Here is a 27,282-nt window from a genome sequence, read left to right as displayed (position 1 = left end):
TAACACCCAGTATACTTCCAAATCAATTAAGGTCTCTGATATTGGAGCTGTCCAGTTTTTGGCGTTCATAAGAGTTTCTTTTTAATTTTTTTGAAATAGACAGATTGCCAGTTTTATGGCGCCTTTGCCCAGGTCACAGGAAGGATTGGTTTCATTTTCGGCAGCCTGTGCCGATGCGTTGGCGCGCTAGAGGATATTGTCTTTTTGCGATTATTGCCAGCGAAGGAAGAAGAGGGAAGGTGGTAAACAATAATGTGGAAGTAAACGAAGTAACAATGGAGAGAAAAGAGAACAAGACCAAGCTGGACTGATGAAGGATATTATGGTAGCATCATTGGCAAGTTGTGCCAACTTTATAGGGCAGTCCGCGATACAATATTCTGCCCATTGCGTGGGTTGAGACTGAAGAGCAAAGGATGAAGGCAAAAGGACGGATGTGTATAAAAATATGCAAATGCAAATAGACTGAGTGTGTGGTTCTAAACTATTACATTCCCATTCCACATCTCATTCATCTCAACATTCTCGACATTCCTTCATTTCGTTCTCCAGTTTACTTTACCTTGTATACACATTAACTCTCGTATTACTGCTACTTCAATTGCTTTAATTCTATCACTACTCACAGTTTAATAGTCCTTTGTTTCACGTCTGTTACACGGTCTGGAATTCACCATGGAATTTCGCCCAGATTTCACCAGCAGCACAACACACCAACAAGAGCATATTCACATCCAGCCTCCAGAGCATTGCAAAAAGGAGCTATGCGATCTGGATTATTCACAGGACCCGCCTCGGATCCTCTCTAACTACCTGGTTCATGCACCTAAACCATTCAATGCTGAGCCTCATCTTCCTCTCCTTATCAACTCTGGTCACATCACTCCGACGGATGTGTTCTTCAAGAGGAATCATGGTCCTATCCCGGACATTCGACTGCAAGACCATCGAATTTACATTGGAGTCCAGAGACAGAACCAGAGCAATCGAAATGGACTAACAGCAGCGCCAATGGATATTGTTGAATGGAAAGTTTTGACCATGGATGATATCATGAACAAGTGGCCTAAGGCCACTATTACAGCTTCTCTGCAGGTAAGTCTCTCGCGTATATCTCTTGTATATCATCTTTAAGAAACAAGCGAGAGAAATCACTGATTTTGCCTGCCATTTCTCCTTTTTCTTTTCTCTATGCTCAGTGCGCAGGAAATCGTCGAGAGGGCCTTGCACAAGTCAAGGAGGTCAAAGGAGTCATTTGGAAGGCTGGCACAATATCAAATGTAGGTAGCTTTTAACCTTGATGGTCCTTCCTCTGTTTTATTTCCCAATCGAATAGATATTGTCTTTGGACAATATGACAAAGAGCGAAGTGGAGAAATACAATGCTATTTTAATAATTGCTCCTCATTTGCCACACTGTCATACTTTTTTATTTTTGCTTTTCGCCATCTGACGACATAACCTTATTTTATTTGCTCCCCACAGGGCGCATGACCACCCCTTCCATCTTTCGTCTGTCTATTGTTATTTGTTCCCTTTTTGATTCTTCCCACTATTGTTTATGTATCACAATTTACGTACAAAAGCCATTCCTGAGAGAATAAAGGAAATACTACGACTTATAAAATATGTGGAGATCGTACTAATCTTTCCTTCTCACCCATTAATAGGCTGTTTGGGCTGGTCCTCGTCTGTGCGATATCCTTCGGAATGTCGCTGGTGTACCAGAAGACCTTCATCATGAGATGATCCGAAACTACCACGTCTCCTTTGAAGCAGACGACCATGTTAAGGAGGATGTTTGCTACGGTAGCTCTATCCCCCTACGTAAGGCCATGTATGTCGATTGAAACAACCATGTCCTCCGTGGGACATGGAAACATTTGAGAAGATACGCATTGGAAACGAAGTTAACAAAGCGAAGGGGGAAGTGTTCCTAATTTGTTTTTTTTTTTTTTTTTTTTTTTTTCCTTAACAAGGGATCCATTAGGAGACGTCATTCTCGCATATGAGGTAAAATATATACAATTGTCATACATACAAATTTTATGATGTTCAACTTGATAGGCGCTTACATAGTAAGCTAACACGTTTATTACGGTTTATTTTATGCTAATCTGCTTTGCAGATGAACGGTAAGCCACTGACTCGCGACCATGGATTTCCACTCCGAGTCATCGTTCCAGGCTACATTGGCGCTCGCTCAGTCAAGTTTCTCCAAAAGATTGTTGTGCAACCACAAGAATCAAATTCCTTCTTTCAGGTACAACACACAAACTCAATAGATCAGGCATGCACTGTTAAGAAGCAAAAAAAGAGATTTATCCTCTCTTTTTTTTTTTTTTTTTTTTTTTTTTTGTAGAAACTAGATTATAAGATTCTTCCTCCATGGGTAAGCTTTTTTTAATGACTTTCAAGGCGATCCTGGACTAATGTTAATCCTGGACTAATGTTAATCCTTAATAAGCCCTCTGTCTCTAACTGTATCTTAATCCGTCATCATATATCACTTATTTTGCGACCCCAATCGCTTGTCTATTTCTCCATTTGCTCGGTTGTTTGCTCGGTTGTTTGCTCGGTTGTTTGCTCGGTTGTTTGCTCGGTTGTTTGCTCGGTTGTTTGCTCGGTTGTTTGCTCGGTTGTTTGCTCGGTTGTTTGCTCGGTTGTTTGCTCGGTTGTTTGCTCTCTTGATTCCTTAGGTGGACGCATCAAACGTGGACAGCGCCTGGGACCTGGCGCCTTCATTAGGAGAAATGAATGTCCAGTGTGTCATTTGCACACCGATGGACAAGGAAATCATCTGCTCATCAAAAGCCATCACTATTAAAGGTTACGCCATTGCGGGTGGTGGACGTGCCATCTATCGAGTAGAACTGTCTATTGATGGCGGTAAGACATGGGAAGCAGTCGATAAGCTCGAGCAGACTCCTGACAAGATCAGTGGGATGTATTGGTCTTGGGCCTTATGGGAGAAGAAAGTGCTCAAGCTCCATACTACGTCGGAGCTCGTTGTTCGTGCGTGTAAGGCCAGCTCAAGAAAAGAAAAAACAAGTTGTCTCCCTGTATTCTGACAGTTGCTCAATAAGGCAAAAGAAAATGTTAACATCACTCTTTCTTCATCTTCATCACGCTTTTTATTGACTTCAATAGACGATTCAAGCGGTAATATGCAGCCAGAGTTCCCAGTTTGGAATTACAGAGGAGTTATGAACAACGCATGGTTCCGTGTTTCCAATGTAACTCAAATGCCACAGTCCAATATGTAAAAAGGAAAGAGTGAGAAAAACAAAGTAGAGTGATTTGTGCCTATCATGTCATAATAAATAAAGACATTCCAAGTACAAGCTACAAAGTTGGGCGAAGCAACCCTAATGCCCATATTGTTTATGGATTAACCACTTCTATTCGGCAAACCTTTGCAGTTTTTTTTTTGTTTTTTTTTTTTTTTTTTGCTAGACGACCAGCTTCTCGAGAAGCAATACATCTGTACTTAACAGCTTTATTGCTGCCATCCTCCTACAACATAAAATCCCTCCAATAGCTTTAAGCAGCTAAATCAAAGTCATTACTATCTATCAATTATGCTGACATGACTTTTAGGTACATTATGTGCTATTTTGCTATTACAAAAACCCGGAAGGGTCATGAAATTTATTAATATGAGCTTTACAACAAGTATCATAGGCTTCCCTTAATAGCAATGGAGAGTATCATTGGCAGTCACAGCGCCATCGAAGGAACTGCAGTGACACTTACCGCAGAATAAGTACTAAAGCAAGAGAAGAAGGGAAGAAATCGTCCTAATATCTGACCAAAGGCTTTAATGAATCTCCTAGCTATCACTTTTTACGACGATTGCATAAAGCCATGATGCGCGGCTTTATATTATCAACAGTTTAATAGACAGTTTGCATCCGGGCTATGAACTAAAAAAATATTTACAACTAGATAAGGGGGTATTGCTCCAAGACTATAAAGGTAGGCTGACGGGCAGGGAGATGGAAAGGAGGCATGTTTGCGTAAGAATATACTATGGTCTAGCATTCGACAAATATTTAAGGCGCATTACCGGGAATCTTAATCCAAAAATCATATAGAAAGGTTGTGTCAGCCCAGCTGCAGACATCGTTCTCCAGGTTCTGCGACATTGAGCTCTTAACATTCAGCTCAAGGATTGGATTGGCGTCATCATAAGGTGTCCAATTTACGCTGGTCACATCTGGATTAGATGCCTCAACACCTTGAATATCCGGTTTGGGATTGGGGTCTCCGGTCTTAGCAAATGCTGTGAATCGATCCACAGCCTGGCGGGCGAACCGCGCATCGTCTCCTTTTTGTGAAAATCCTGGGATGGAAGCACCGCTCGCAAACACAGGTTGAATATCAGCGGAATGGCAAACGCGACCTGTGCTCGATGAACAATAGCCCTCACCAACAAGAGGAGTATCACGACCACGGTTGAATCGGAGATTGTATACCTTTTTGTTCTTGGTCATCTGACGGCTGAGGTAGCGAAGGGGACAGAAAAAGTAATATTGGGTTCCAGCACGAGTGAAAAGATTACGAACTGCGTCCGAATCGTTGGGGTCGAGTTGGAAGTACTCTGAGCCTAAGATCGTTGCAGCTCGGTTGGTATCAAAAAAAAGCTCTAAAGCCGCTGACGCATTGGCTACAGGGACTGGATTAGGGAAGTACTGAGGAACAAAGAGACCAGCCTCATCCTTGGTACTGGTCCACATGACATTAGCCTTGGTGTTGTATTTGCCTGTCTTGACCAGTTGCGAGAACTCGGCAGGGATAAGTTGACCATCAATCGTAGGTCGCTGCACAAGGGCCCAAGTAGTCCATTTGTCATCTACAAGTGCCTTTGCATTGGCAATGGTCTGCGCCTCCAAGACTTGATCCACAGATTTGGAACGAGCGCAAACTAGATCCGTAACACCGCAGCCGAGAGCCTCCATGAAGTAGCTGGTGATCTGCGCAGCCGACGAAGGAAGCTTGAATGGGATGTTGATGGGGTCACTCTGGGCGATGACACTCTGATAAAGCCCCCAAGTAGAGGAAGCTGAAAGTAAGGCACGGATACTAGTCGCACCTGCACTCTCACCAAAGACTGTCACTCGATTGGGATCTCCTCCAAACGATGCAATATTCTGTTTCACCCATTGGAGAGCCAAGATCTGGTCGCGGAAAGCTTGGTTACCAGGGATGGACGACCTCGACCATGCGGCTTCATTTTCCATCCAACCGAGCATACCGAGACGATAGTTAATAGTAACAACAACGACTCCTCCACGAGAGACCATGTTACCGGGCTCAAAAATGATCACCGAGCCAGAATAACTATTGTATCATGTAGAAGAGGGTTCACTATTAATGAGGCTACCTAACACTAATAGCCACAGTGGAAATGAAGGATTAATACTTACGTAGTAAATCCTCCTCCGTGGAGGTAGAACATCACTGGCAACAAAGGTTCATTAGGGCCCTTTAAACTAGGAGTATAAACATTCAAATTAAGACAATCCTCACTTTCTCCCGCTCCGTTTTCAAGGTAGCTGAGAAGCATAGGAATAAATCCTGCAGATTGAGTGGTTTGAGGACAAACGCCCTTGTAGCGGATTGCATCCCAAGTTTGCTTGAAGGGAGCTTTGGCGACAGGAGCGGCAAATCGTAGATCTCCGACAGGTGGCTCAGCATAAGGGATTCCCAAGAACCGGAATGCATTCTGATCACGCCAACCTTGGATGGGGCCTACAGGCGTATTGACCTTGATTTGACGAGAAGCATCATCAAATAAGAGTACACGACGCATCACGCTGTTGAAGCAGACTGTGGGTAGTTGTGTATCACATGGAATCCAGTCAGTTTTTCCAGTTTGCTTATTGATTGCCAAGCAGTTGTCCAGCACACCGGGTATGCCTGTTAACCCCAATAATCAAAGCAAAAAAGATTTGAATAAATAATAAATAAAATAAAATAAAAGATAAACATCATTAACAACTATCGCGGGAAAACATCTCAAGCGGGACAAACATGAGTTATTGATTATGTCATAACCAATACAATACCGTTGTAGACCCAGAATTGTGAGTAAGCAGATACCTCCACCTGCGCAGGCGCATTCTTCTTCAGTAATGATACTAGGCTGTTGGCACCAGCTGTCCCGGGGATGAAGATGTATCCACCTATAGGAATAGAAAGTGATTATTAGGTAAAAAATCGAGCCATCAAGGCATGGACCATGTATTACGTATGACAAAAAAATACACGTGTGAATCTTTTGATTAACGCACAATTTGCACAACAATGATCCTTTTACTCTACATTTGCTGTGCGCCTTTTGACAGAAAGTGAGCCCTCACCACAATCACTACTAGCCATCACTCATTAACCATGCAAATAGACATACCGTCGCCCATGGACAAGCAGGCTTTCATGCCATCATAGTATCCTCTTGGCTTTGAAAGCAATAGGAATGCATGTTTGGCTGTGGAAGAGTCGACATCGTTCTCCATAAGCAGATGGGCTCCGCTAATGTCGCTCGCCAAAGGCGCCGTTGAAAGCAGAGCACGCTTTACAGGCGGCGATGCTGCTGTAGGAGGCGTCGGCGCAGCATCCAAAACTTGAAAGTGAGCAACTGCAAGCCATACGGCTAGGGCTGTGGACACTGGTTTGAGCAAAACCATAATGTTGTTGCTTTTCTTCTCGCTTGATTAAAGACTATTGAGGTAGGATAAGGCTTGAGGCTGCTATCGAGCAAAAAGACAAAAACGGGGAGATGAGAGAGTAGGCCGCTTGTGCAGTGAATGAGAAGACTGGCAGGGGCACCGAGAAAATTTGATGTCCTTTTATACAAATAACGCTAGGCAAAAGGGCGGAGAAAAAAGTGAACGAAGGCATTGTAATGGGCCTGAGCATTGCATCTGACATACCGAGTCAAATATTCGGAGTCGTTCAATCCGGTTTCTGTTTTTGCATGTGTATGTAATACATAATGCATATCCTTTCCACAAGAGCCATTGAATCATATCTATTATTCTCAATAGATTGTGTTGATCTTGAAAGATGTTGATGTGAATAAATATCATATCAAATGAAATACACAAAGAGGGTTGAATATGTATATACAGTTTGTGTGAATGTGGGAATGTGTGTTTATTCTTGCCGAGATGACTCTAGATCCTGCAAGGGAATGCCCTTCTGACTCGTCTTCCGAAATGAATGGAGTCATTGGCAAAAAAAAAAAAAAAAAAAAAAAAAAGTAAATAAAAAAGTAAACGAAGGAGTCGATCGGTTCGAATAAAAATAAAGACAAAGGGGCTAGGGGATGGAAGGAGGTCATAACAACAAAAGTGAGTTCAGGAACCAAGAAGCAAGAAACAGAACAAAAATAAAATCAGAATGTGCGCGAGCATGTGCTATCCCTATCTATGTGCAACGGCTAATGCAGCGTATTCATCATTACATGTGTACTGTGAGTTTGATGTCGCATACAGCACTGAATCAATGTAAGGAGGAAGACGTTAATGCAGCCTATGTATTGAAACTAGTGCGATCTGTTTCCTACTTTACAAGCAAACTCAAGCATTTTCTTTGGTGCTCTTTTTTTACAATGCTAGCATTGCCTCAAAAAAATGTGGGGGACACCATGGTTGTACGAATGTACACGTATGCCAAAAACGGTACAGATGGATCAAGTTTTCTCTCTAGTTTGGAAAAGCATGGACAATGGACAATGGACATGGATAATGGGCCGTACATTTTGCCCTCTGTTTGTAAGCATTTGTCTTTGAGATCAATTTTGCCATCAAAGATCAAGGCGCTTTTTCCTTTCAACTCCTCACGGAAGAATGATGACTAGAATATGATCTTTTAAAACAACATGGACTCGTCTGTTGGACCTTCAATTGGAAGGAAAGAAGAAATGTACCCTTTTGAGATGAATATATGTCTCATGATGTATGCGTGTGTTTGTGTGAATTTATCAATATGGTTGCTCCCTTATTTGTTATTGCCATTCCAGAGTATGGTAAGAAACTATTGATGTCATCTGACCCCACAGAGAATGCCGTTTGCATATAAATTGTGTGAAGAAACAGGGAGAAAAGGTGTCAGAGCGCGTTTGTTTGTTTATTTGAAATGTGCATGTGTTGTCACCTGCATGCCTTTGTTGGCCCTTTTTTGATTTGCTCAGCCGAATAGATGTCGTTATTTGCCAGACGAGCTTTTTGTTTGCTGTTTTGTTGGTTCCTTTTTAGGTACTAATAACATGGAACAAGACAATTTGCAGACAAATGTCCAACCCAACAACCTTTTTGACCCCAAAAAAACCGGTATATGTGTTCCACTACCACTTCGGCTATTTATTTGTCATCAGCGGATGTAGAAGGGCCATAATTTATACAGATCCAAATTCTCTGCTCGTTCTTATTCTTCGTATGTCAACTTTATTTTTTTTTCCTCGCAACTTGGGAAGCAACGTCATCAAGAATGATAGTGATATAATATAGAACCTATCCACGCCCTGTTACAGTGCTCTTAGTAAGGGAAACAAACTATGCTAAATAAAAAGGATCGAATCGAATGCAAAAACACCTGGTAGGTTTCAAATCGAGAAGGAATGTGAATGATGCGATGTAGGACCATGTGTAAAGACAATCGTTTATCGGACTGATTGTCTGCCTAGCGATGACCATCGGCCAATTTTGTTTACTTTCTTTGTATGAGCCATCCTCGACCTGCAGCTTCGAAGAAATGGGTCATTTCGAGAGTTCGATTTCATGTATTGTTCAGAAAGATGATTGGGATTTGTTTACCAGAGTAAGCAGTATTCGGAGTTGAGCAATTGGCAAATAAGCAATTATTCCGAGATATCGCGTCGATAGATCAACAAGCATACGCTTTGGTATCCCTTACTTTCATGTCCTATTCAGTAAGGACATTTCCTTTGGATACAGGGCTCGGATATATTTTTTGTAAGCTGCCACCAAGTTGTTCATGCTCGCTATTAATCTTCACTTTGCGCACTAGCCTTCATACCTTATCGGTTCTATGTTTATGGGATACTGTAAGCTATATGCAGGATGCTGAAGGCCACTACCAATAAACCCATTCATACAAGCGCACATATTTGAATTGAGATGTAACCCTTGGCTATACAGACTCTTTATAATAAATAATAAACATCTCACTGGTGGCCAATGTCTTGCTGGAATTTTATCTCCTGCACGCATTCGATGGCGTAAGCGCCACCTCCCCGCATTTTTGCGTCGCCGATATCTCTTTTCATCGGTGGAATTATATCATCCGTGTTTAACTCCTTGGCCCCACTCACCATGTCATGCATAGTTAGTGCAAACAACAACCTTTTATTCAGGTACCGATCATCTTTTTATTTATTGCCGATAACGTTGATATTGTTTCCTTGGTCGTACAAAGTCATGCCTACGCTAGCGCCTGAACTACATCGTAACATTTGCATGGCTTGTGTGCTACAATATTCTGGAGCGGGGGAAGAAAAAATACATTTTTTCTTGTATGCCTTGTATGCTCCTCTCTTTGTGCATGAGGCGCAAGAATCCGTCAATTTCGGTTCAGTTTTTACTTGAATCCTTTAGCGTTAATCCATTGATAGTGGGAGCCGGAATGTCAAATTTCATAAAAGCATACACATGGACTATGCTGCTGTTCCATCTGAGCGTACTGCACTACAATCGTCTCCTGTGACCTTGGGAATAGAGCACATGCGCTATTCATTTAGATTGGACAACAAGACAGCTTCTACGCATCATTTCCTAGAACAATACACGTAGATATTCCTTGACATCTTATACACACAACCCCAATCTCCTTTCACGTTTGTCGCCACGATTTTTTTCTTTGTATACCTTGGCCCAAAGAAAGAGCGCGGCTATCAGTGTTTATTTATTGTTGTCATTGAATTCAACAGTGAGTTTAGATAGCTTTACTAGCCGTGGAAATCTTACAGTATACATTGCTTGGTAATGATTCTGCCATATTCAATCAGCTCGTTTTTTTTTTTTTTTTTTTTTTTGATATACTTATATATGTAAGAGCAGAGTGTTGCCCTGCGGTAAGAAGGGTAGTACTTCCAAGGTTAAGCCTATCAATGTAAAACATACATGTTTGTACCAAAGTCGCCAAATAAATCCTACATATTTCACTGCCTTTATCCAATGCTACACCGCATACATGATGACAGAAGCACAGCTATTTTCCCTGGCCAGGCCTGAGAGCGCAATCCTGGACACAGCAGGGTTCCTCCTCCATCATTGAAAAAAAAAAAAAAAAGCAAAACTATACATTTTTGTGCTGGCATTCATTGTACAAAATATCCTTGTCCACTTGTCCTCCGGCATGAATTTTTTATTTTTTGATTTGCTTTATTAATGCCCCGTAACAACTTCTAATCGCCAAACCTGTAAAAAATCTAGGCTCGTCACCAGTCAGAGAGGGAAGCTTGCGTGAGAAGTGTCTGCAAGGCGGCCACAAATTGCCTCAATAGGCAATTTCGCTTGCAGCGCGTTCGTTCGCACCTGAGCTTCCACCTCAGACTGGTGACGAGCCTATAAAAAATACGTATGGTCCCTTGTTGCTCACCCTTGTGTCAAGATTTAATATTATACACAGCTAGTTCACTTTTTGCTAGAATCTAAGATTGATGTCAATAGACAATACAATGGATGGCTTCAATTGCATTTTAATATCAAGGACTAAAAAGGATGGAATGGAGAGGGAAAAAGAGATCAAGCCTCTAATCATCCCTTTGTTTTGATTGCAAATCTCTTTACCATTTAGTCGTCCCATAGGCAAGCAAAAAGCCTTCCAGGTGTCCGCTTCCTCTCTCCAGTGTATAGCTCTCGCAAGTGATGTTCTGCGTGTTTAAAGAAAATTGCTTCAAATCGTGTCAAAGAGGAAGGTCATATTCAACGATTAAAACGTGCGTGAGTGGGATGCAAAAAAAAAAAAGTCTTTTTTTTTTTTTTTTTTTTTTTTTTTTCATTGGATGGCTGGTTTGCTAGCCTGAAAAGTAGGCAATTATCACGATTTTATTGTTGCCTCTATTAGTGTTGTCATTTTGTCACCAGTATAGCACAACTCGTCCTAGTAATGATCCATAGCTCGCTCTATAACAGCGTAAGCTTGGGGACGATGATAGTTGCAGATTCATTCGTCCGTATGCTTTGATATATCATTTTCAAGCAAACGCTTTATAGTTTGATTGAAGGATACCCCTTGCAACCTAACAAAACCCTTACACTACAAATGGTTGGGACCGAGTAGCCGAGATCCAAACCCATCCCATAAATACCCATGTTCTAGTGCCAGCCACAAATGCCTATCTTCTGATACCACGTTTTGGTAATTCCATAAGAGCCATTCAAATGTCTTTTGAGAATAAAATTATATGAACTTAAAAGGTATTCAAACACCACTTTTTGTACCACAGAAAAAAATATCAGCAAAGTTGCACAGCCTTGATACACCTGTCTGTGGAGCATTTTTTTAGCGGCGTCAGGATTGGGGGGTAACCAGCCTAAGGATACAGTGGAGAGCTGCATGAATAGGTTACCAGAAAGGATTCTATTAGTGCAATCTTACGAACATGGATGGTATTCTTGGATTCTATCGTCACGTGCAGGACCCCACGGCTAGCCTATAAAGCAAGCACAGACTCATCGAGTGCAAATTTGCAATAGCTTGAAAATACCCGGCTTCAATAATCATAACAAGAACCGCTTCTCGCATCTACATCTACCTAATCCAATTATGCGCAGGTGAGGGCTCTCACAGGAATCTTTGGTAAATCGGCTAGTGGACAGTGGCCCAGTCGTTCTGCGACAACGCACGAACTGGGTTGCACAGAGGTTGCCTCCTTGTTTGGTCCTTGCAAGCCCGAGCATTCTGTCCCAGTAGCCAATCATTGGCGGACAACGCGAAAGAGGCTTATTAGCTGGATGTAGAAGTTTTTGTACGTGTGAGAATATGCTCCTTGTGCTGCTCCCTTCAAATGAAAACTGCGGCTAAAATAGACTTTACGTACACTGGCTGTTCCAACCTAAGCGTTGTTCCATATTCCCAAATCAAAAAAGGGATAAACGAAATGGATCACGAATAAGGGCTTCTCCCACTCAGCGCGCTTGTTAAAAAGGCCTAGTATTTGGCTTTTTTTTTTTTCTTCTCATCTCTTCTCTCATTCAGTTCCTCATCCATTCCTTCCTTCCTCTTTCACTTCTCGACTATTCATACCCTTATCATATCAACTATGCGTCTTTCTGCTGCTGTTGCTCTTGTCGGTCTCGCTGCCACCTCCATGATGGCTGGTGTTCGTGCCGAAGAGACTCCCAAGGCGTCTGATGTCCTCGACCTTGGTGCTAAGAACTTCTCTGACACCATCAAAGAAAACAAGCTCATCCTCGTCGAGTTCTATGCCCCTTGGTGTGGGCACTGCAAGGCTCTCGGTACGTGTTAGCCTTTGCCCTTTTCCCATTGTATTTTACATTTTACTTCCCGCGTCAGTTTTAGAAGCGAGCTACGCTCGTGGAAACAGAAGAAAGCTGACGCATTTCAACATTTATTCATTGCATCCTCACCACCTGCTTTTATTTTTCGCTTCACTCCACTTAGCTCCTGAGTACGAGATCGCTGCCACTCAGCTCAAGGAGGTTGGCATCCCAGTTGCCAAGGTTGACTGCACTGTTGAGACTGACGTCTGCAAGGATCACGGTGTCCAAGGTTACCCTACTATTATGGTGTTCAGGTAAACCATCAACTTTTGACAATTTTATGATGACAGGAGCCTATTTGAAGCGGCAGCGTTTGTTTTTTAGATCTCAACAATACTAACAAGTTCGTACGCACATCCTTGGTGTGTTTCTTGCTTTAATCTATTTAATCCTATTAGGGATGGACAGCCTACCAGCTACGGTGGACCTCGCAAGGCTGATGGCCTCGTGTCTTTCATGAAGAAGAAATCGCTTCCTGCAGTCTCTGAGATCACTACCGACAAGCTTGCTGAGTTTTCTACTTCTGATAAGGTTGTTATCGTCGGTGTTCTCCCCAAGGACTCTAAGAAGCGAGCCACTTTGGAGAAGGTTGCTAAAGCCTACAGCGATGATTTCATCTTCGGTGTCATCGAGGAAAATCCCGATATTAAGGGTGAAGGCATTGTGCTCTACAAGAAGTTTGACGAAGGCAAGAACCTTTTGGAAGGTGACTTCACTGAAGAGTCTCTGACAGAATTCATCAAGACTTACAGTGTTCCTATCATGGACGAGATTGGACCCGACAACTACGCCAGTTACATGGAATCTGGCCTTCCTCTTGCCTATTACTTCTTCTCCAACGAGGAGCAGCGCACCAAGTACAGCGCAGATCTCGAGGCTGTTGCCAAGGAGTTGAAGGGCAAGATGAACTTTGTTTACATTGATGCCACCAAGTTTGGTGCCCACGCTGTCAACTTGAATCTCAAGGAGTCCTGGCCCGCTTTTGGTATCCAGAACGTCGATAGTGGCGCCAAGTTTCCCTTGGATCAGGAAAGTGAACTTTCAGTTGAGAATATCAAGACCTTGGCTCAGGGTGTTCTGGATGGTTCTGTCAAGCCCTCCATCAAGTCCGAGCCCATCCCAGAGAAGAATGACGAGCCTGTCAAAGTTGTCGTTGCCAACAATTACAAGGACATTGTTGAAGATCTTGACAAGGATGTCTTGATTGAGTTCTACGCCCCTTGGTGCGGTCACTGCAAGAACTTGGCCCCCATTTACGAGAAGATTGGCAAGCATTACGAGGGCTCCAACATCGTGATTGCCAAGTTTGATGCCACTGCTAACGACCTTCCCGTAGATACTCCTTTCCAGATTCAAGGTTTCCCCACCATCAAGTTCCGTAAGGCTGGAAGCACTGACTACATTGACTACGACGGTAATCGCAGCGAGGAGGACATTGTCAGCTTTATTACTAATAATGCTGTCCACAAGGTCGACGTCAAGGTTGAGGAGCAGAAGTCCGCTCCTGCGGAGCCCGAGACTGAGGATATTGAGCATGACGAGTTGTAAACACGCCAAATAGCACAACACACCATTGCCCTTTTTTGTTTTTTACATTTGCAGATTGGCACTCTCTTGTATAATATCGACATTCCGAGAATAAACTAAATTATTAAAATATAATTGATGTTCAGGGACAGACAGTCACCATGTGGTCACCATTAATGACGGCTGTATTACATTCTCCTTTCTTAATTGCACTCTCATTCTTTCTACAAAGGCTCGAACTTTTTAACTTCCTTTAGTAGTGCAATATGATTTCACGGATTCCCATTCGTGCATTCACCTCGAACGCATTCAGGACAAGATTAGAATGCACTCGCCTCTTACACACACAGGCTAATGTCAACCCTAGTGTTGTTCCTCAGGCGCATTATAATGTCGTCTTAGACATTGATGGTGTTCTCATCAAGGTGAGTACATTTATACCAATTTTTTTAATACCTTTTATAGAAGAAATGTGGGTGTGTATCACCAATGTAGAAACCCCTAACTGTTGTACAACTTGACATTTCAACGGCATTCAACACTATGTTATCCGCTTAATACTACAATAGGGCAAACAAGTTCTACCACAGACTCACCGTGCCTTAGAGTTGTTGAAACTGTAAGTCTCCATTCATTGGATAAAAAGAAATGTGATCAGAGGACATCACACAATCGATTCTTTATAAACATGAATTGACATGAAAATAATGGACCGAGCTTTTAGCAATAACGTGCCCCATATCTTTCTGACTAACGGCGGAGGGCTTAAGGAACACGACAAGGCCGAACAGCTTAGCAAGAAGATTGGTGTCCACGTAAGTAGAATTATTTTTACTAGATGACGTGAAAACAAAAACTAAATATAACACTGTGACTAACTTTACTTTGCCCAAATTTTATGGCGATAAATCAAGATCTCACCCAAGCAACTGATCCTTTCTCACTCACCAATGCGTGCACTTGTATCACAATTCGAGAGCAAGAATATACTAGTCGTGGGGGGCAACGGATCGGATTGTCGACATGTTGCAGAGTACTATGGATTTAAACACATTGTGACTCCCGAGGAAGTTCATACTGTCTATCCATCTGTGTCTCCTAGTTCCGCAATTGAGGCACGATCCGTACCTTTACCAGAGGTAATGAATGTAACAAAATTTTGACCAGTGAGGCGGAATCGAGCTCTTTTTTTTTTTTTTTTCCTTTTCTCGATGATTTGCTTAACTTTAAGGTCTTCGCCTATTACCCCTTTAGAAATACCTTCAAAATGTACATCGGCCTGTAGAAGCAATTATGGTTTTTCATGATTCGGTAGATTGGGGGAGAGATCTACAAGTTATGTTGGACGCTCTGGTCTCAAAAGGCATGCATACACCCTTTTCTTTTTAAAAATATGAGTAGCTTCCTAAGCTTACTCTGTCTTTGTGATGCTAAATGACTAAACTTTTTGTTTTTGTTCGTTTTTTGTTATTGCCATTTACTTAATTACGTTTCCAAGACGGGTGCTTGACTTCCCACAAGACATTGGCCGAACTTCACACAACCAAGCAAAGTGTTCCACTCTTTTTTTCTAACTCAGATCTGGTCTGGAGCAACGAATTCCCTAATCCAAGATTTGCTCAGGGTACTTTTAGAACATGCCTAGAAAGGATATATGAGGTATACGATGTTACATATGAACTTGACAAGTTATTCGAAATATTAATGAAATATCGAAATGTCTAAAGTACTTTTTTATTTTATTTTTTCATTGAAAGGATATGACAGGACACAAATTGGAGTACACATTATTTGGTAAACCCATGCCTTCGACATATCAGTATGCAGAGTCTGTCCTCAACCAGCTCACGCTGGTTCATATGTCCACTGGAAAGCCCTATCCAAGAACGATTTATGGTAAAAAACACATAAAATAACATGAACATAGTCTTTAGATGATTTTTTAAAAATGTATACACACTTACTACTCTATATATTTTTTAAATACACGGATAGCTATCGGAGACAACCCATATGCAGATATTGCGGGCGCAAATGGATATGGATGGCAATCTGTACTAGTCAGGACAGGTGTATTCAGGCCAGAAGGTGAAGAAAACCATCATATCCACCCTGCTACAGCAGTTGTAGATGATGTTGAAGACGCAGTGCGGTGGATTATTTCTAGAGAAATGAGGAAGGAACACCCTTTCTAAACCCAATCAAAAGGTGATGAAACCAATGTTCAACTAGAGACAACCCGGAATATTCATAGATTCATATAGACTGATGATATTTTTTAGACTAGACTAAGACTCATAATAATCGATGATCTATTTACGAAAGTTCGCCATCTAACAATTGCTTTTTATTGTCAAAAAGGAATCACTGGTAAATATTAGTAAATGTTATTCGCTTTCAGTAAAATTATCAGAGGCAGTTTCTATGCTATGTACAACAATGAAATGGAGAGAGAAATTGGAATCCAATGTTCTATTATCACTAGATTCTTTTTACTCGCCTCCCCCTCCTTCAGCAGGCCTATTAAATGTTGGGCGGCGGTACAAACGAGCAACTTGCTCAGATGAACACTGTCTTATAGGCGAGTTTGTTCCGAGAGTGATTTGGTCCTCTGCACCCGCGTTTGATCGCTCTAGCTCTTCACCCTGGTAAACTTCGACGCGCTGGGGCACTGCATAGTACTTGATACCAATTGCCTCGACAGCTTCCTTCAGCGCGTAATTGAACTAAAAGTGGGAGATAAAGATCATTTGTATGATGTTATTAGTCAAAAAATAAAAAAGTAAGCCAAAAATAATCTTGAAATGATAAAAAAAAATAACTTAAGACATACAGCTGTACGGCGTGCCCAACGGCGACCAGAGTCTTGCCAGTTACCCTTGTGCTCGATACACATACTGATCTTGAGCTTAGCATCCATTTCCTGAATCTGGATCTCGAGATCCGGCAAAAAGTCCTTACTCTCTCTGATCAAGTAATCACGCATTCTTGCACGCAACTCAAGGATCTTGGACTGAGGTGTGTAGCAATCGATATTGAGGACTATAGAGGATAAGAAAAAGATTCAAAAGTCAGAATGAGCAAATTATTTTAGAAAAAAAAAATGGAAAGAAGAAACTTCAATAAGAGTATGCATGAGAAGTACTTACCAATTTTATCGGTCATGTTTGGTGAACGACGAACATTATGAATGGGCTTTTGGCTAATAATGTTGTTAGGGAAGTACATTCGCTTGCCGTCCCAGGTTACAAATGTTGTGCTATTAAGTCCGACCTCACGGACATACATGTCATATCCATCAATGCAGACCAGATCGCCGGAATCGTAAGGATGCTATATTGTATGAGAGTTGAAAAACAAACACGAGAGCAGATCAGAGACGTTTCCCGCACTGATGATTCGGCGCAAATTAACACATGATAATTCTTACCGTGATGAATAAAAAGACAATGTTCTCAAACAAAATCTTGAGCGAGTTTCCGAACACAAAGCTGAGTGCAACCAAGAATGAACCGATCGACAACATGTTCTTAACAATATCCTTGCCAAAGATAGAAAGGACAATCAGTAGCCAAATCACAGCAACAATGGTCAAGAAGATGATATCTAACTTGCCCACTGCCTGTGATAAATCACGAAGAGACGTATGCAAATCCTTTCGTTCCTTGTAAACATAAAATATCTTCTCCTTCATCTCGCTCTTGGAAATGTCGCCGTTACTATCCTTGTCAAAGATCATAAACGCGCGCTTGGCTTCTTCTTCATCATCAAAGTAAGGATAGAAATCTTGGACTATCAATTCATCAGTGTTATTCTGAAGGTTGTAAAATAATGTCTTGGCCAGCCGTTTAGCATTTGCGGTTGACCCGATATCCTTGGCGGGCGAGGATTTGTTGGCGAGCGCGATGCCATGGAGGCGTCGATTAATCCCGCGGAAAATATTCTCGTTGGGCTTATTACGGTGGCTGCGAGGTTGATGACTGTAGCGATTATTCGAAATTAAGATCGAGTTGCGACTACTGCCATTCGTTTCCGTAGGACTTGTCATAGGTGTGCTACTCAGGATCATTGCCTCCGTCATCTTTTGCAACATTTCATTAGGAGTATCTGAGAGAATCTCTGCTTCATTACTATCAGTCGTATGATTGCTGTTGCTATTGCTTTTGTTTCTACTTGTATGGAATCCGGTGTTGTTGCTACTGAATGTGTTGCCGTTACCGCTTCCTGGAGCTGCCTCCATGCTGTTGGATCGGGAGGGGTATCCAGACCGGTATCCGCTAGGAAAGTTGTAATCTCCAATATTATCAGCCGTGTTATGACGACTGTGGGTGGGGCGGACCTTCTTGATATTCTTCTTGGAGGTGCTCAATCGATCCAAAACAGAGAGCGCGTACTTGTTCTCTGCAATACGATCTGCATATGCAATCTGATGGAAATTGGTTGAGATCATGTGCAACAGGATCTTCTCGGCGAATACCAATGCACAACCTGCGACAATAGAACCCAGAACCTCAATGAAGATGGGGTTAAGTTTTTCGTCTGCGCGTGAGTATGGTGATTTGGACAAAAATGCGAAGGATCCAATGGCCCAGCATGACGCCAACAGAAACTTGAAGTACTTTTTGGTGGCAACAAAGATCTTTGATTCAGTGAGTAAGCATGAAAAAGAGGAATGAATGTTATTAGGTTATTAAGAACGAAGGTTTTGGTTCATGATATCGGTTTTGCAGGGTCACACGTGCTACGATAATATTCAACTACTATTTTTAATCCAACTCACCAGCAGTCGGGACCTGAGGTTTTCTAGACGGAGACTACTAATAAATGAAGAGAAACGGACAACGACTACTGGAACAATATCGATACCCCAATTTGTTAAAAAGACGATGCCCCACATGAACGAAAGCCACACAAAGATCAATGTGATGATCGTTTTGGGAACAGCAGGATGCAGCATGGTTGCGTCATCCGGGCCTGGCAGTGGAGGATCATCTGACATCATAAAGGTGACCAAAATGGCTGGCAGAGCAAGAATAGGGCATCCGATCAATATCATGATCACCATTCTTAAGAATGGCGACAGCCTTCTCCAATTGGACTGCTTCTTCTCTTTTGATTTTTTAATAACTTGGCCGCTTTCATCAATATTGATGTCTTCATCCCAGTCAAAGTCAGACTCATCGCTGTTCATGGCCTGTCTGGGAGGCACAAAGTCATTCATGGCAGCCTCATCTTGCTTCATTATCCGCTCCATATCGATTTTAGTGGACCCAGGCAAAGATGGTGCATTGGATGGACCAAAAGAAGACGGAGTGCTATGAGAGTTGAGTGTGTTTGAAAAAGAGAGTGGTGGTACCATCCCGCCTTGGGCGAGGGCGGGCCGTGTGTATGCCCCTGAGACCTTTGGTTCTGTCTGCAGGGTATCATGTTCAGAGACAGGTGGGAGAGGAGCTCGGGCTCCACTGTTTAAAGGGTCATTAGGAGCGACAGGTGGAGGATAGCTGGCTATCATTGGTATATCTAGTGAACAGACGAGAAAAGAAGAAAGAGAAATTGAGGAAGTAGGAGAAGAGACAAAGGATTTAAAAGCGTAGGCTAGTCAGCATTCTGTTAGCTCCTTCCAATGGCCTTTTCTTCGGTGCCTTGTGGTGTCTTTATCGCACTAGTGTGTTCTAGGACAGAGACTAGGCGGGTACTTGTTCGAGCACAGAGCTTAAAAATCCTTTTTCGTCAGACAATCAGCGCCCATGCCAATTGGAATCTGGTCAAAGAATTATGAGCCGCATGCAAGCGTGGGGGAAAGTGAAAGAGAAATGTGAACCTGTTCATTTTACAATAATAGAAACGACTGTGGTCGTGGTGGTTGATCATGTTGCTTTTCAGCACTGTCTATATCTTTTGTCTTTTCTGTCTTTTTTGATCTGGGTCACCTCACGCATGGTCGTCTGGCTAAACACTGTCGTGCTAGTGCATTTTTTTCCCCAATGTTTGTTGTGGAAATGGACGATCTTTGCACGACACCCAGCCGTTCCTGAAAATGTCACATACCTTTTTGACGTTTGAATTTCATGATTTGAAACAATTATTTATTGACGAATAGAGAAGATTAAGAGTAAATTTTTATGTCTCGATGTCATGCAACCAGGCACCGTGTTGGAAAGCCTCGACAAATATGTAGGAGAGGTTTTTGTACCAGTGAAATGTCGCTATGCAGACACGGTGGAAGAAAATCAAATTCCGGATTCAATTATAAAAAGAATAAAAGATAAAAAGAGAGAGAGAGAGAAAATCGTATTATGTTCAGGGGATTTATTGCAGGCTCATACAATGAACTGAAGCATGAGTCATTTGATTCTGTTCGTTGTGGTGAATGATGGATAGGAATGAGATTCGTTCAAAAGAAAAGAGTGAAAAAAAAGGGTGCAGAGAATAGTATAATATATATATACCAACGTTGATATAAGTTGAGTCCACAGAGGATAGGTATCCCGGAACCCGGACCATTGTAGCCAATGACTCCATGAGAGCAGATGTCTGATTGTAACCGCAAATGTTATTGCCATCATTGGCTAGTGTCATCTCCCTCTAAATAATGGGTAGGGGGAAAGGCACAGAGGAGCTCAGTTCGCGGACATAGTGGTGACAAAACTGTTGATGTCCAAAAAAAAGTACTTCTTCGCAAATGTCTTTATTCCTTTGTCTCGCTGACAGGGATATGTTATGCTATAGATCATCGACACAAGTGAACAAGCGTTATTCACATCCATTAAAGAAAAAAAAATACTCGGAGCATTGAAGAGAATTTCCCCTAATTTTCAATAAGGCTTTTAAGTTTTATTAGGTCAACGCTTAGTGCCATTTGTAAAATTGTAAGCGTGCTCCTTTTTGAACAAGTAAGATAGGGCTTTTTGCTTGTGCAACAGGTCATATAAACCTTCAATCATTCCTTCTGGTATCCATCAACTTGAAGTGTCCTGCGTTCATATTTGAATGGCATGATCCATATACACTTTTCACGAGCATCACTTGTAAAAATACTCCCATTTTTAAAGCGACTCATCACCATCAGAGGATTGAAATTATGTGTCAAAATCTGTATTGATAAGAGCCATGATGTCATTTTTAGAGTATGGTGGATACTGTTTACCCCTTGACATTGAAAACTTAAAATAAAGGTTGAGTTTCATTTTACCAGAGTTATAGAGCTTGGTTTTCGGTCACAGAATGGTAGGAGTCCATATTATAGCCCGTTTCATTTGGTCACGATACCTTATATTTTTTAAATTGATTGAATAGACTCAAGCGAAAATTGAATTGTATTGAATAGCAACTCTAAATCCGATGTCGTTCGCTACTTGCAAGCTTGGCTCGCTGTCCTCTATTTGCACGCCGAGCGACGGAAGAGGTCAGTGGCTTTGACGTTGAATAACTGTTATGCGTCACTATGTTTTGCTTCCTTACCTTCACTCTAGCTCTCACGCAACACAATCAAACATGATGATCGTCAAATTCACAGAGTTCCATCAAGTAAGTAATAGACTATCTTTTTTTTATCATTTACCTGCGCTTCCTAATTATTTGTGAGTAATCTCTGGTTTCTTACGATGAATAGACGCGGAATCTTTCGATCCAATGAGAACATCGCAGCTTCCTTCTCCCTTTTCTTTTTTTTGACCTTGGAGGTCGTTACAAGGAGACGCCAGATGTTCTGCTGATTCGAACTGGCCACTACCCATAGTGGGGAAACTTTTTGAGCAGGTCTTTGACCTTGTGCAAAAGTTTCAGCCCTCCGGTTTTAAAAAGATTCTGTCAAGCATCTGAGTCTTTTCTTTTTTTTATATTTTCTTTTTCTTTTTCTATGGCTGCTGAGGGATATACGAAGGGACGCCGGATGCTCTGCTGATTCGAACTGGCCACTACCCATAGTGGGGAAACTTTTTGAGCAGGTCTTTGACCTTGTGCAAAAGTTTCAGCCCTCCGGTTTTAAAAAGATTCTGTCAAGCATCTGAGTCTTTTCTTTTTTTTATATTTTCTTTTTCTTTTTCTATGGCTGCTGAGGGATATACGAAGAGACGCCAGACATCTCACTGATTCGTTAACTGCCCACTATTTATAGTGATGGAAACTCTTGGTCTTTGACCCTGGTTTCAGCAACCCAGTCGTATCGAATCTCAAGGGTTCTGGCTCTATTTCTTTTTTTTTTCTATTTTTTTTTCCCCCTCCAAGACATGGTTCCGCCTTGGTTCTTGCTATCTCCTGCCAGCTCGCCAGGTCTGACCACAAGTTGCCGTCTGTTCTCCGTCGCGGAAAATGGATAATATGATTATTTTTTTGCATGGTATTACAAACGCAAGGCCTTTATTCAAACCTACAACATGCAACTCGACATCGAGACCAATTTTAACCATCATATATACTCTGAAGTAATATTAGGCCAACCAAGATTTTACCCATTCGCACACTCGGATTCTTAGCAGCTGTCGGGCCGCGGTTTTTGTCGAGGCGTGGATGAGGATATCGTGGGCAAGACTCTCAACAATGTTTATATTTCGTTGGAATAACAAAAAGCATCAAGCATTAAAGTCGAATAACAAAAAGCACCAATCATTATACTCGAATTGCGCAACAAGAATTATCAGGCAATAAAGCTGCATATTTTCGATAAACCCTTAATATTTATTTATATATATCATGTATTATGCAAAACTTGACTGCAATTATGCCAGCTAATGGCACACATGTCTGCGTGATCATGGTAAGAAAGGCTATATCTTCTGTATGCCATCGATAGCGTTTTCTTCACAAAGCTGCTGAAGTATTCAATTTCTTGCTGTTGTAGATCTCGATCATTAGACTAGGTCATACACTGAAGGCCTAACATTAGTGACGGCTATGGCGGGGTTCAATAAAGGGCTCCCTCTTGACAACAAATAATAAACAACTTTTTATCTTCCTTCACATTCCAGCAAAATTTTTACAATGTCTTCAGCACAATTTTCTTTAATCCCCAAAGAACTTAGTGCGGAACAGGCAAGCCGGAGAAGCGAGTCTTTTATTTATGAAGAGTCCAACCAATCCATGTTTTCTCAAGAACATGAGAATGATAATCCCTTCCTCATCAGCATGGATGAAGGTGGTCTTCATGCACCGCCACGACTTAGTAAGACAACCGTAGCGGAGGAGGAATACCGCCTAATCGCACATATCTACGCAAAGCTCAGCAATGCGCCGCCAGAGTTTCAAAAATGGATGAGACAATCGTTTGGCATGAAAGAGTGTGTGCAGATGGCTAAGCTTACCGGGGTAAATGCACATTCCTGTCTAGCAGCTATCAACTACTCAAGGACAGGGGTATTGAAGTTGCCCAACAAGGGTGTGGGACGTGGCCGTAAAGCACAAGCAAAAGATAAAGTGCTCCAGGGACATATCACGGATATCATCAGGAGAACTAATCTGGGAGGTATCCCGAATACACTTGGACGAGTGGTGAATGAGCTCAGAAATGAGCATGGTATCAGGACGTCAAGGTCAACAGTTCATCGATACCTACATGCAAGTAACTTTTACTGGGGAAAGGGGGTTCGAAGGAACTTTATGCACGATGCACCTCACATTGTGCAATACCGACTGAAATACCTCACAGAGCGTTTCAAGAACCTGGTGGAGCTTGACGATGGTTTAATCCCTATGATGCCAGAGGTATTTCTTGATGAGTCCTATTGTCACCTGGACCATTCCTCAAAAAATCGATGGGTAGAACGGGACGGAGGCATTGTGTGTGAATCATCTCGGCAACCACTTCTCGTCATGTTCGCTGCATTTGTCATCTATTACGACCGTGACGAACAGAAGGTGGTGGGGAAGTTTGTTGAGAACAGTGTTCACATCTGGGCGGCGAACAGCAAGGCATCTCTTCAGGGAAACGCCGATCATATGCAGCCCAATAGTCAGATTCTTGCAAATGATCATGACTATCATGGTCATTTTAACCACGAGGTGTTCGAAGAGCTGTTTACGACGGTTTGCCAAAGTCTGGTAAAGATGAATCTCGGTCCTTGTAAAATACACATGGATGGTGCCAGGTACCATTTCCATTGCCCTGATAGGAAGCCAACGGCCGCCAATAAGAAATCGGAGATAATGGAATGGCTTATATCTCATCAATTTGGAATTCCACCCGGTTCTAACGGTGATCGAACGCCAAGCAAGTCAGAACTACTTGCTTATATAAGGACCCTTGATTACCAGCCACGGTACACGGTCTGGGACATCGCATTAGAGAATGGGGGCCACTGGATTATTAGGACACCTCCTTATCATTGCGAACCCCAGCCCATTGAATTAATCTGGGGCGTTATAAAAAACAGCGTAGCTTACATGATATCCGGATCGATGGCTGCCGATCAACTTATCCAGATGCTGAAGGAAGTCTTCCGAAATGTTCAAGTTAAAACTTTCGTTTCTGCCTGGAAAAAAACCCTTAGTTTTGCCTACAGATACATGCAGGAAATTCGTGGCCAGACATTCGAGACGGCCGAGGTGCAGGAAGAGTTGGAACAAATTTTTCATTCGATTGATTTTTCCGAGGCCACATTCAACAGGCTTTTTGGGATTGGTGCTGCCAGAGGCCGATACAATGTCTTAATTGAGCCCATGGAAGATGGTGATATTGGTGATGAAGTTGATGAAGTTGAAGAAGACGTTGATCTTATCCCGACATCTCGATCCTTGGCTCCTGATGAATTGGAGGAAGACGATAATTCAATGCCGGCTTCACCTTCAGCCCGTTTTTACCGCCACTAAGTTAATAAAAAGCATGTGCTGGTGGTCCACCTCAGTCTTAAAGCATTGATTTCCTACTCTGTTGATTCCATCCATGTTGCTTATTCATTTAGCACAGTCGTTACAAATGTTCCTGATTTCATCTGGTAAGCTTGGTCCACTTATTCCCAGAGGCGGGGCATTGTCTCATGTTGCACAAAGGAGTTAGGAGTTATATTTTTGTCGCTTTCACAGATAAAAAGAGGTCTCTGAACTTCTTCGCAATACTAATAAACCTCTTCACAAAACTCTTCACAAAGCTTCACACAAAACTTCTTCACAAACCTCATAAATACCTCACCAAACAAAAATGGCCACCAGCACAATTTTTCAGAAGCCTCAAAAGGTCAAGGTTGACTTGGATACTATGATATCTCAACTTCCAATTGGCAAATGGCCAAGCCCAAAAGATCTTACCCTTTTCCATTTCGTCGAATGGGCCGTCAAGGAATACGGCGTGGATCGTGAAGCTAGCAGTTTCAGCAAAATTATCAGTGAGATCAGGAGGGCGGCGCGACCAAGAAGAGATGACTCAGTCCTGATCATCATTTACAAGGAGAACTTACGTGCCTTACTAAAAGGCATAAAAAAAACAAACATCAACAATTACCTGAAAGTATGTGTCGAATAATTTAACGTTGAACCAATGTTTACTTCCATTATGATCCAATATTAATAAAAATAATAACAACTAGCCCGACGAGTCTGACAAGACTAACAAGTCTGACGCGGATGAGCCTATCAACCACCTCACTGGGGAAGGCGAGAGGAGTAGTCAGGTCACCGATAGGTTGGTCTTAAACGGAGGTTTCGATGTATCTTCTCCCCTCATGGAGGTACGAGAAGAACTCATTAAACTTGAGGAAGAGCGCCAGGGAACGCTCCTCTCTCCACATGATATTCTGTGAGTGCTTTTTACTACCATTTATTTCATTGCTTGAGAACACACCGAAGGCCGTGACGCTGATACAGTTCTTACTGTGTTTTCTAGCTCCATAAACTTCATTTTCACAAAAGAGTTTATGGAAAAATATTTTTCAAAGGCGGGGCGTCGTAAACTCAAGCGCTTTTTCAAGGTTACAGAGACCAGTGTAGCCTTGAGTGAGCAGGATTTGGATTTTTCCAAATTCTGCGTGGAGAAAGCAAAGGCGTCGAACTCTGCTTCCGAGTATCGCGCCTTTCTTGAAAAGGGTCAGGAAGGAGCAAGTGAAATGCTCAAGAGCATTTTCACCAAACTTGGCGAGGACGAGATGTTTTGGGAGTCGCCTGGCAAAATAAAAAAAAACGAGGCGACGTACAGCGCGCTCTACGTCAGGCCCTACATCTGCGCCATCGCATCGACTTTGGGATACTGGTGAGTAGTAGATCTGTCAGTTCTTTGTTCTTCATTCATTTCTGCAGGATATTCACATGTTATTTCTTCACTCTTGGTATAACACGTCTCCGCTTTCAGCGATAGCAGAATCCCAACGGAGAAATACTATACGGAGCGCTTTAGACCAGATAACCTGGTTATGGTCGACGGCCTGCCTCTACTCGTAGTGGAGGTGAAGCCCCCAGGAACCTCTAAAAAGCTCCTTGATAGAGATTTCAGGAAGTTACTTTCTGAAATGAAGCTGGCACTAGATCTCTTGTTCGCCAAGGGTGTAAAAGACCCAACGGTCCTGGGTCTGCTTGTCCAAGGTATGTTACACTCTTGTATATTTTTACGATCCATGAAACCTAAACGGAGACAGTGGTGCTAATTCACGCTTTAGATGGTCAAATGGAAATCTTCGTGATGACCCTAGATTACGAAGCCGTTTATATCCCCAGATTATTGGGCAAGGTCAAAGTGCCCAAGGGCAGGAAGAGCCTTAGCGTGGTTGCGGAAGCAGTGCCAATTCTGGAGACTACAAAGACAGCTTACTTGAAAGCCAAGGAAGCTGTCGGGGAGCGCGTGAGGGTTACAGACGAGGTGAAACATACATGGGTGAGGCCATCTTTTTACCTCCAGATCAATAGAAAGCGCAAGAGATCAGAATAAATTGCTTCATTTAGGATTGTTTATTGTGTTATTCGACTTTAATGCTTGATGCTTTTTGTTATTCCAACGAAATATAAACATTGTTGAGAGTCTTGCCCACGATATCCTCATCCACGCCTCGACAAAAACCGCGGCCCGACAGCTGCTAAGAATCCGAGTGTGCGAATGGGTAAAATCTTGGTTGGCCTAATATTACTTCAGAGTATATATGATGGTTAAAATTGGTCTCGATGTCGAGTTGCATGTTGTAGGTTTGAATAAAGGCCTTGCGTTTGTAATACCATGCAAAAAAATAATCATATTATCCATTTTCCGCGACGGAGAACAGACGGCAACTTGTGGTCAGACCTGGCGAGCTGGCAGGAGATAGCAAGAACC

General features: G+C 42.3%; 5 protein-coding genes across 5 annotated transcripts; 3 read left to right on the top strand and 2 right to left on the bottom strand.

The window, feature by feature from the left end:
- The first annotated feature begins 504 nt into the window (after positions 1-504).
- BCR41DRAFT_421864 (Oxidoreductase, molybdopterin-binding domain-containing protein) lies at positions 505-3,296 on the top strand. Its single transcript, XM_022030084.1, has 8 exons — positions 505-1,095; positions 1,200-1,280; positions 1,671-1,837; positions 1,980-2,013; positions 2,129-2,263; positions 2,363-2,392; positions 2,700-3,021; positions 3,151-3,296. Exons 1-8 carry the CDS (start codon positions 676-678, stop codon positions 3,264-3,266), a joined length of 1,305 nt encoding a protein of 434 aa, XP_021881609.1. The 5' UTR covers positions 505-675; the 3' UTR covers positions 3,267-3,296.
- A 625-nt stretch (positions 3,297-3,921) lies between these two features.
- On the bottom strand, positions 3,922-6,801 carry BCR41DRAFT_421863 (Carboxylesterase family-domain-containing protein). Its single transcript, XM_022030083.1, has 4 exons — positions 6,413-6,801; positions 6,072-6,188; positions 5,430-5,922; positions 3,922-5,343 (listed from the first exon to the last, which is right to left on the bottom strand). Exons 1-4 carry the CDS (start codon positions 6,687-6,689, stop codon positions 4,056-4,058), a joined length of 2,175 nt encoding a protein of 724 aa, XP_021881608.1. The 5' UTR covers positions 6,690-6,801; the 3' UTR covers positions 3,922-4,055.
- Positions 6,802-12,204: 5,403 nt separating this feature from the next.
- On the top strand, positions 12,205-14,205 carry BCR41DRAFT_352944 (hypothetical protein). Its single transcript, XM_022024045.1, has 3 exons — positions 12,205-12,485; positions 12,652-12,784; positions 12,929-14,205. Exons 1-3 carry the CDS (start codon positions 12,290-12,292, stop codon positions 14,076-14,078), a joined length of 1,479 nt encoding a protein of 492 aa, XP_021881607.1. The 5' UTR covers positions 12,205-12,289; the 3' UTR covers positions 14,079-14,205.
- Positions 14,206-14,274: 69 nt separating this feature from the next.
- On the top strand, positions 14,275-16,385 carry BCR41DRAFT_352943 (HAD-like domain-containing protein). The gene is made up of 8 exons (XM_022024044.1): positions 14,275-14,482; positions 14,627-14,676; positions 14,782-14,872; positions 14,972-15,196; positions 15,312-15,420; positions 15,556-15,716; positions 15,815-15,953; positions 16,053-16,385. Exons 1-8 carry the CDS (start codon positions 14,324-14,326, stop codon positions 16,250-16,252), a joined length of 1,134 nt encoding a protein of 377 aa, XP_021881606.1. The 5' UTR covers positions 14,275-14,323; the 3' UTR covers positions 16,253-16,385.
- Positions 16,386-16,824: 439 nt separating this feature from the next.
- BCR41DRAFT_305275 (Mechanosensitive ion channel-domain-containing protein) lies at positions 16,825-18,105 on the bottom strand (the record flags this gene model as incomplete). The annotated part of the gene is made up of 3 exons (XM_022020783.1): positions 16,825-17,099; positions 17,207-17,390; positions 17,488-18,105. The coding sequence occupies 3 exons, from the start codon at positions 18,103-18,105 to the stop codon at positions 16,825-16,827; spliced, it is 1,077 nt and encodes a 358-aa protein (XP_021881605.1).
- Between the last annotated feature and the right edge of the window lie 9,177 nt (positions 18,106-27,282).

Source organism: Lobosporangium transversale (genome assembly GCF_002105155.1).
Source record: "Lobosporangium transversale strain NRRL 3116 chromosome Unknown BCR41scaffold_17, whole genome shotgun sequence".
Classification (NCBI taxonomy): domain Eukaryota; kingdom Fungi; phylum Mortierellomycota; class Mortierellomycetes; order Mortierellales; family Mortierellaceae; genus Lobosporangium; species Lobosporangium transversale.
Note: the sequence above shows the minus strand (reverse complement) of the source record. Positions and strands in the feature narration are given on the sequence as shown.

What these genes read in the sequence shown, in the direction of transcription:
- BCR41DRAFT_421864 (XM_022030084.1), top strand. Translation starts at nt 676, where the DNA reads ATGGAATTTCGCCCAGATTTCACCAGCAGCACAACACACCAACAAGAG. An exon ending in CTATTACAGCTTCTCTGCAG is followed by an intron (nt 1,096 to 1,199) that starts GTAAGTCTCTCG and finishes CTCTATGCTCAG; the next exon opens with TGCGCAGGAAATCGTCGAGA. An exon ending in GGAGCTCGTTGTTCGTGCGT is followed by an intron (nt 3,022 to 3,150) that starts GTAAGGCCAGCT and finishes TGACTTCAATAG; the next exon opens with ACGATTCAAGCGGTAATATG.
- BCR41DRAFT_421863 (XM_022030083.1), bottom strand. Translation starts at nt 6,689, where the DNA reads ATGGTTTTGCTCAAACCAGTGTCCACAGCCCTAGCCGTATGGCTTGCA. An exon ending in ACAATTCTGGGTCTACAACG is followed by an intron (nt 5,923 to 6,071) that starts GTATTGTATTGG and finishes TGGGGTTAACAG; the next exon opens with GCATACCCGGTGTGCTGGAC. An exon ending in CACGGAGGAGGATTTACTAC is followed by an intron (nt 5,344 to 5,429) that starts GTAAGTATTAAT and finishes ATGATACAATAG; the next exon opens with TTATTCTGGCTCGGTGATCA.
- BCR41DRAFT_352944 (XM_022024045.1), top strand. Translation starts at nt 12,290, where the DNA reads ATGCGTCTTTCTGCTGCTGTTGCTCTTGTCGGTCTCGCTGCCACCTCC. An exon ending in TGGGCACTGCAAGGCTCTCG is followed by an intron (nt 12,486 to 12,651) that starts GTACGTGTTAGC and finishes CACTCCACTTAG; the next exon opens with CTCCTGAGTACGAGATCGCT. An exon ending in CCTACTATTATGGTGTTCAG is followed by an intron (nt 12,785 to 12,928) that starts GTAAACCATCAA and finishes TAATCCTATTAG; the next exon opens with GGATGGACAGCCTACCAGCT.
- BCR41DRAFT_352943 (XM_022024044.1), top strand. Translation starts at nt 14,324, where the DNA reads ATGATTTCACGGATTCCCATTCGTGCATTCACCTCGAACGCATTCAGG. An exon ending in GCCTTAGAGTTGTTGAAACT is followed by an intron (nt 14,677 to 14,781) that starts GTAAGTCTCCAT and finishes CCGAGCTTTTAG; the next exon opens with CAATAACGTGCCCCATATCT. An exon ending in CTATCCAAGAACGATTTATG is followed by an intron (nt 15,954 to 16,052) that starts GTAAAAAACACA and finishes ATACACGGATAG; the next exon opens with CTATCGGAGACAACCCATAT.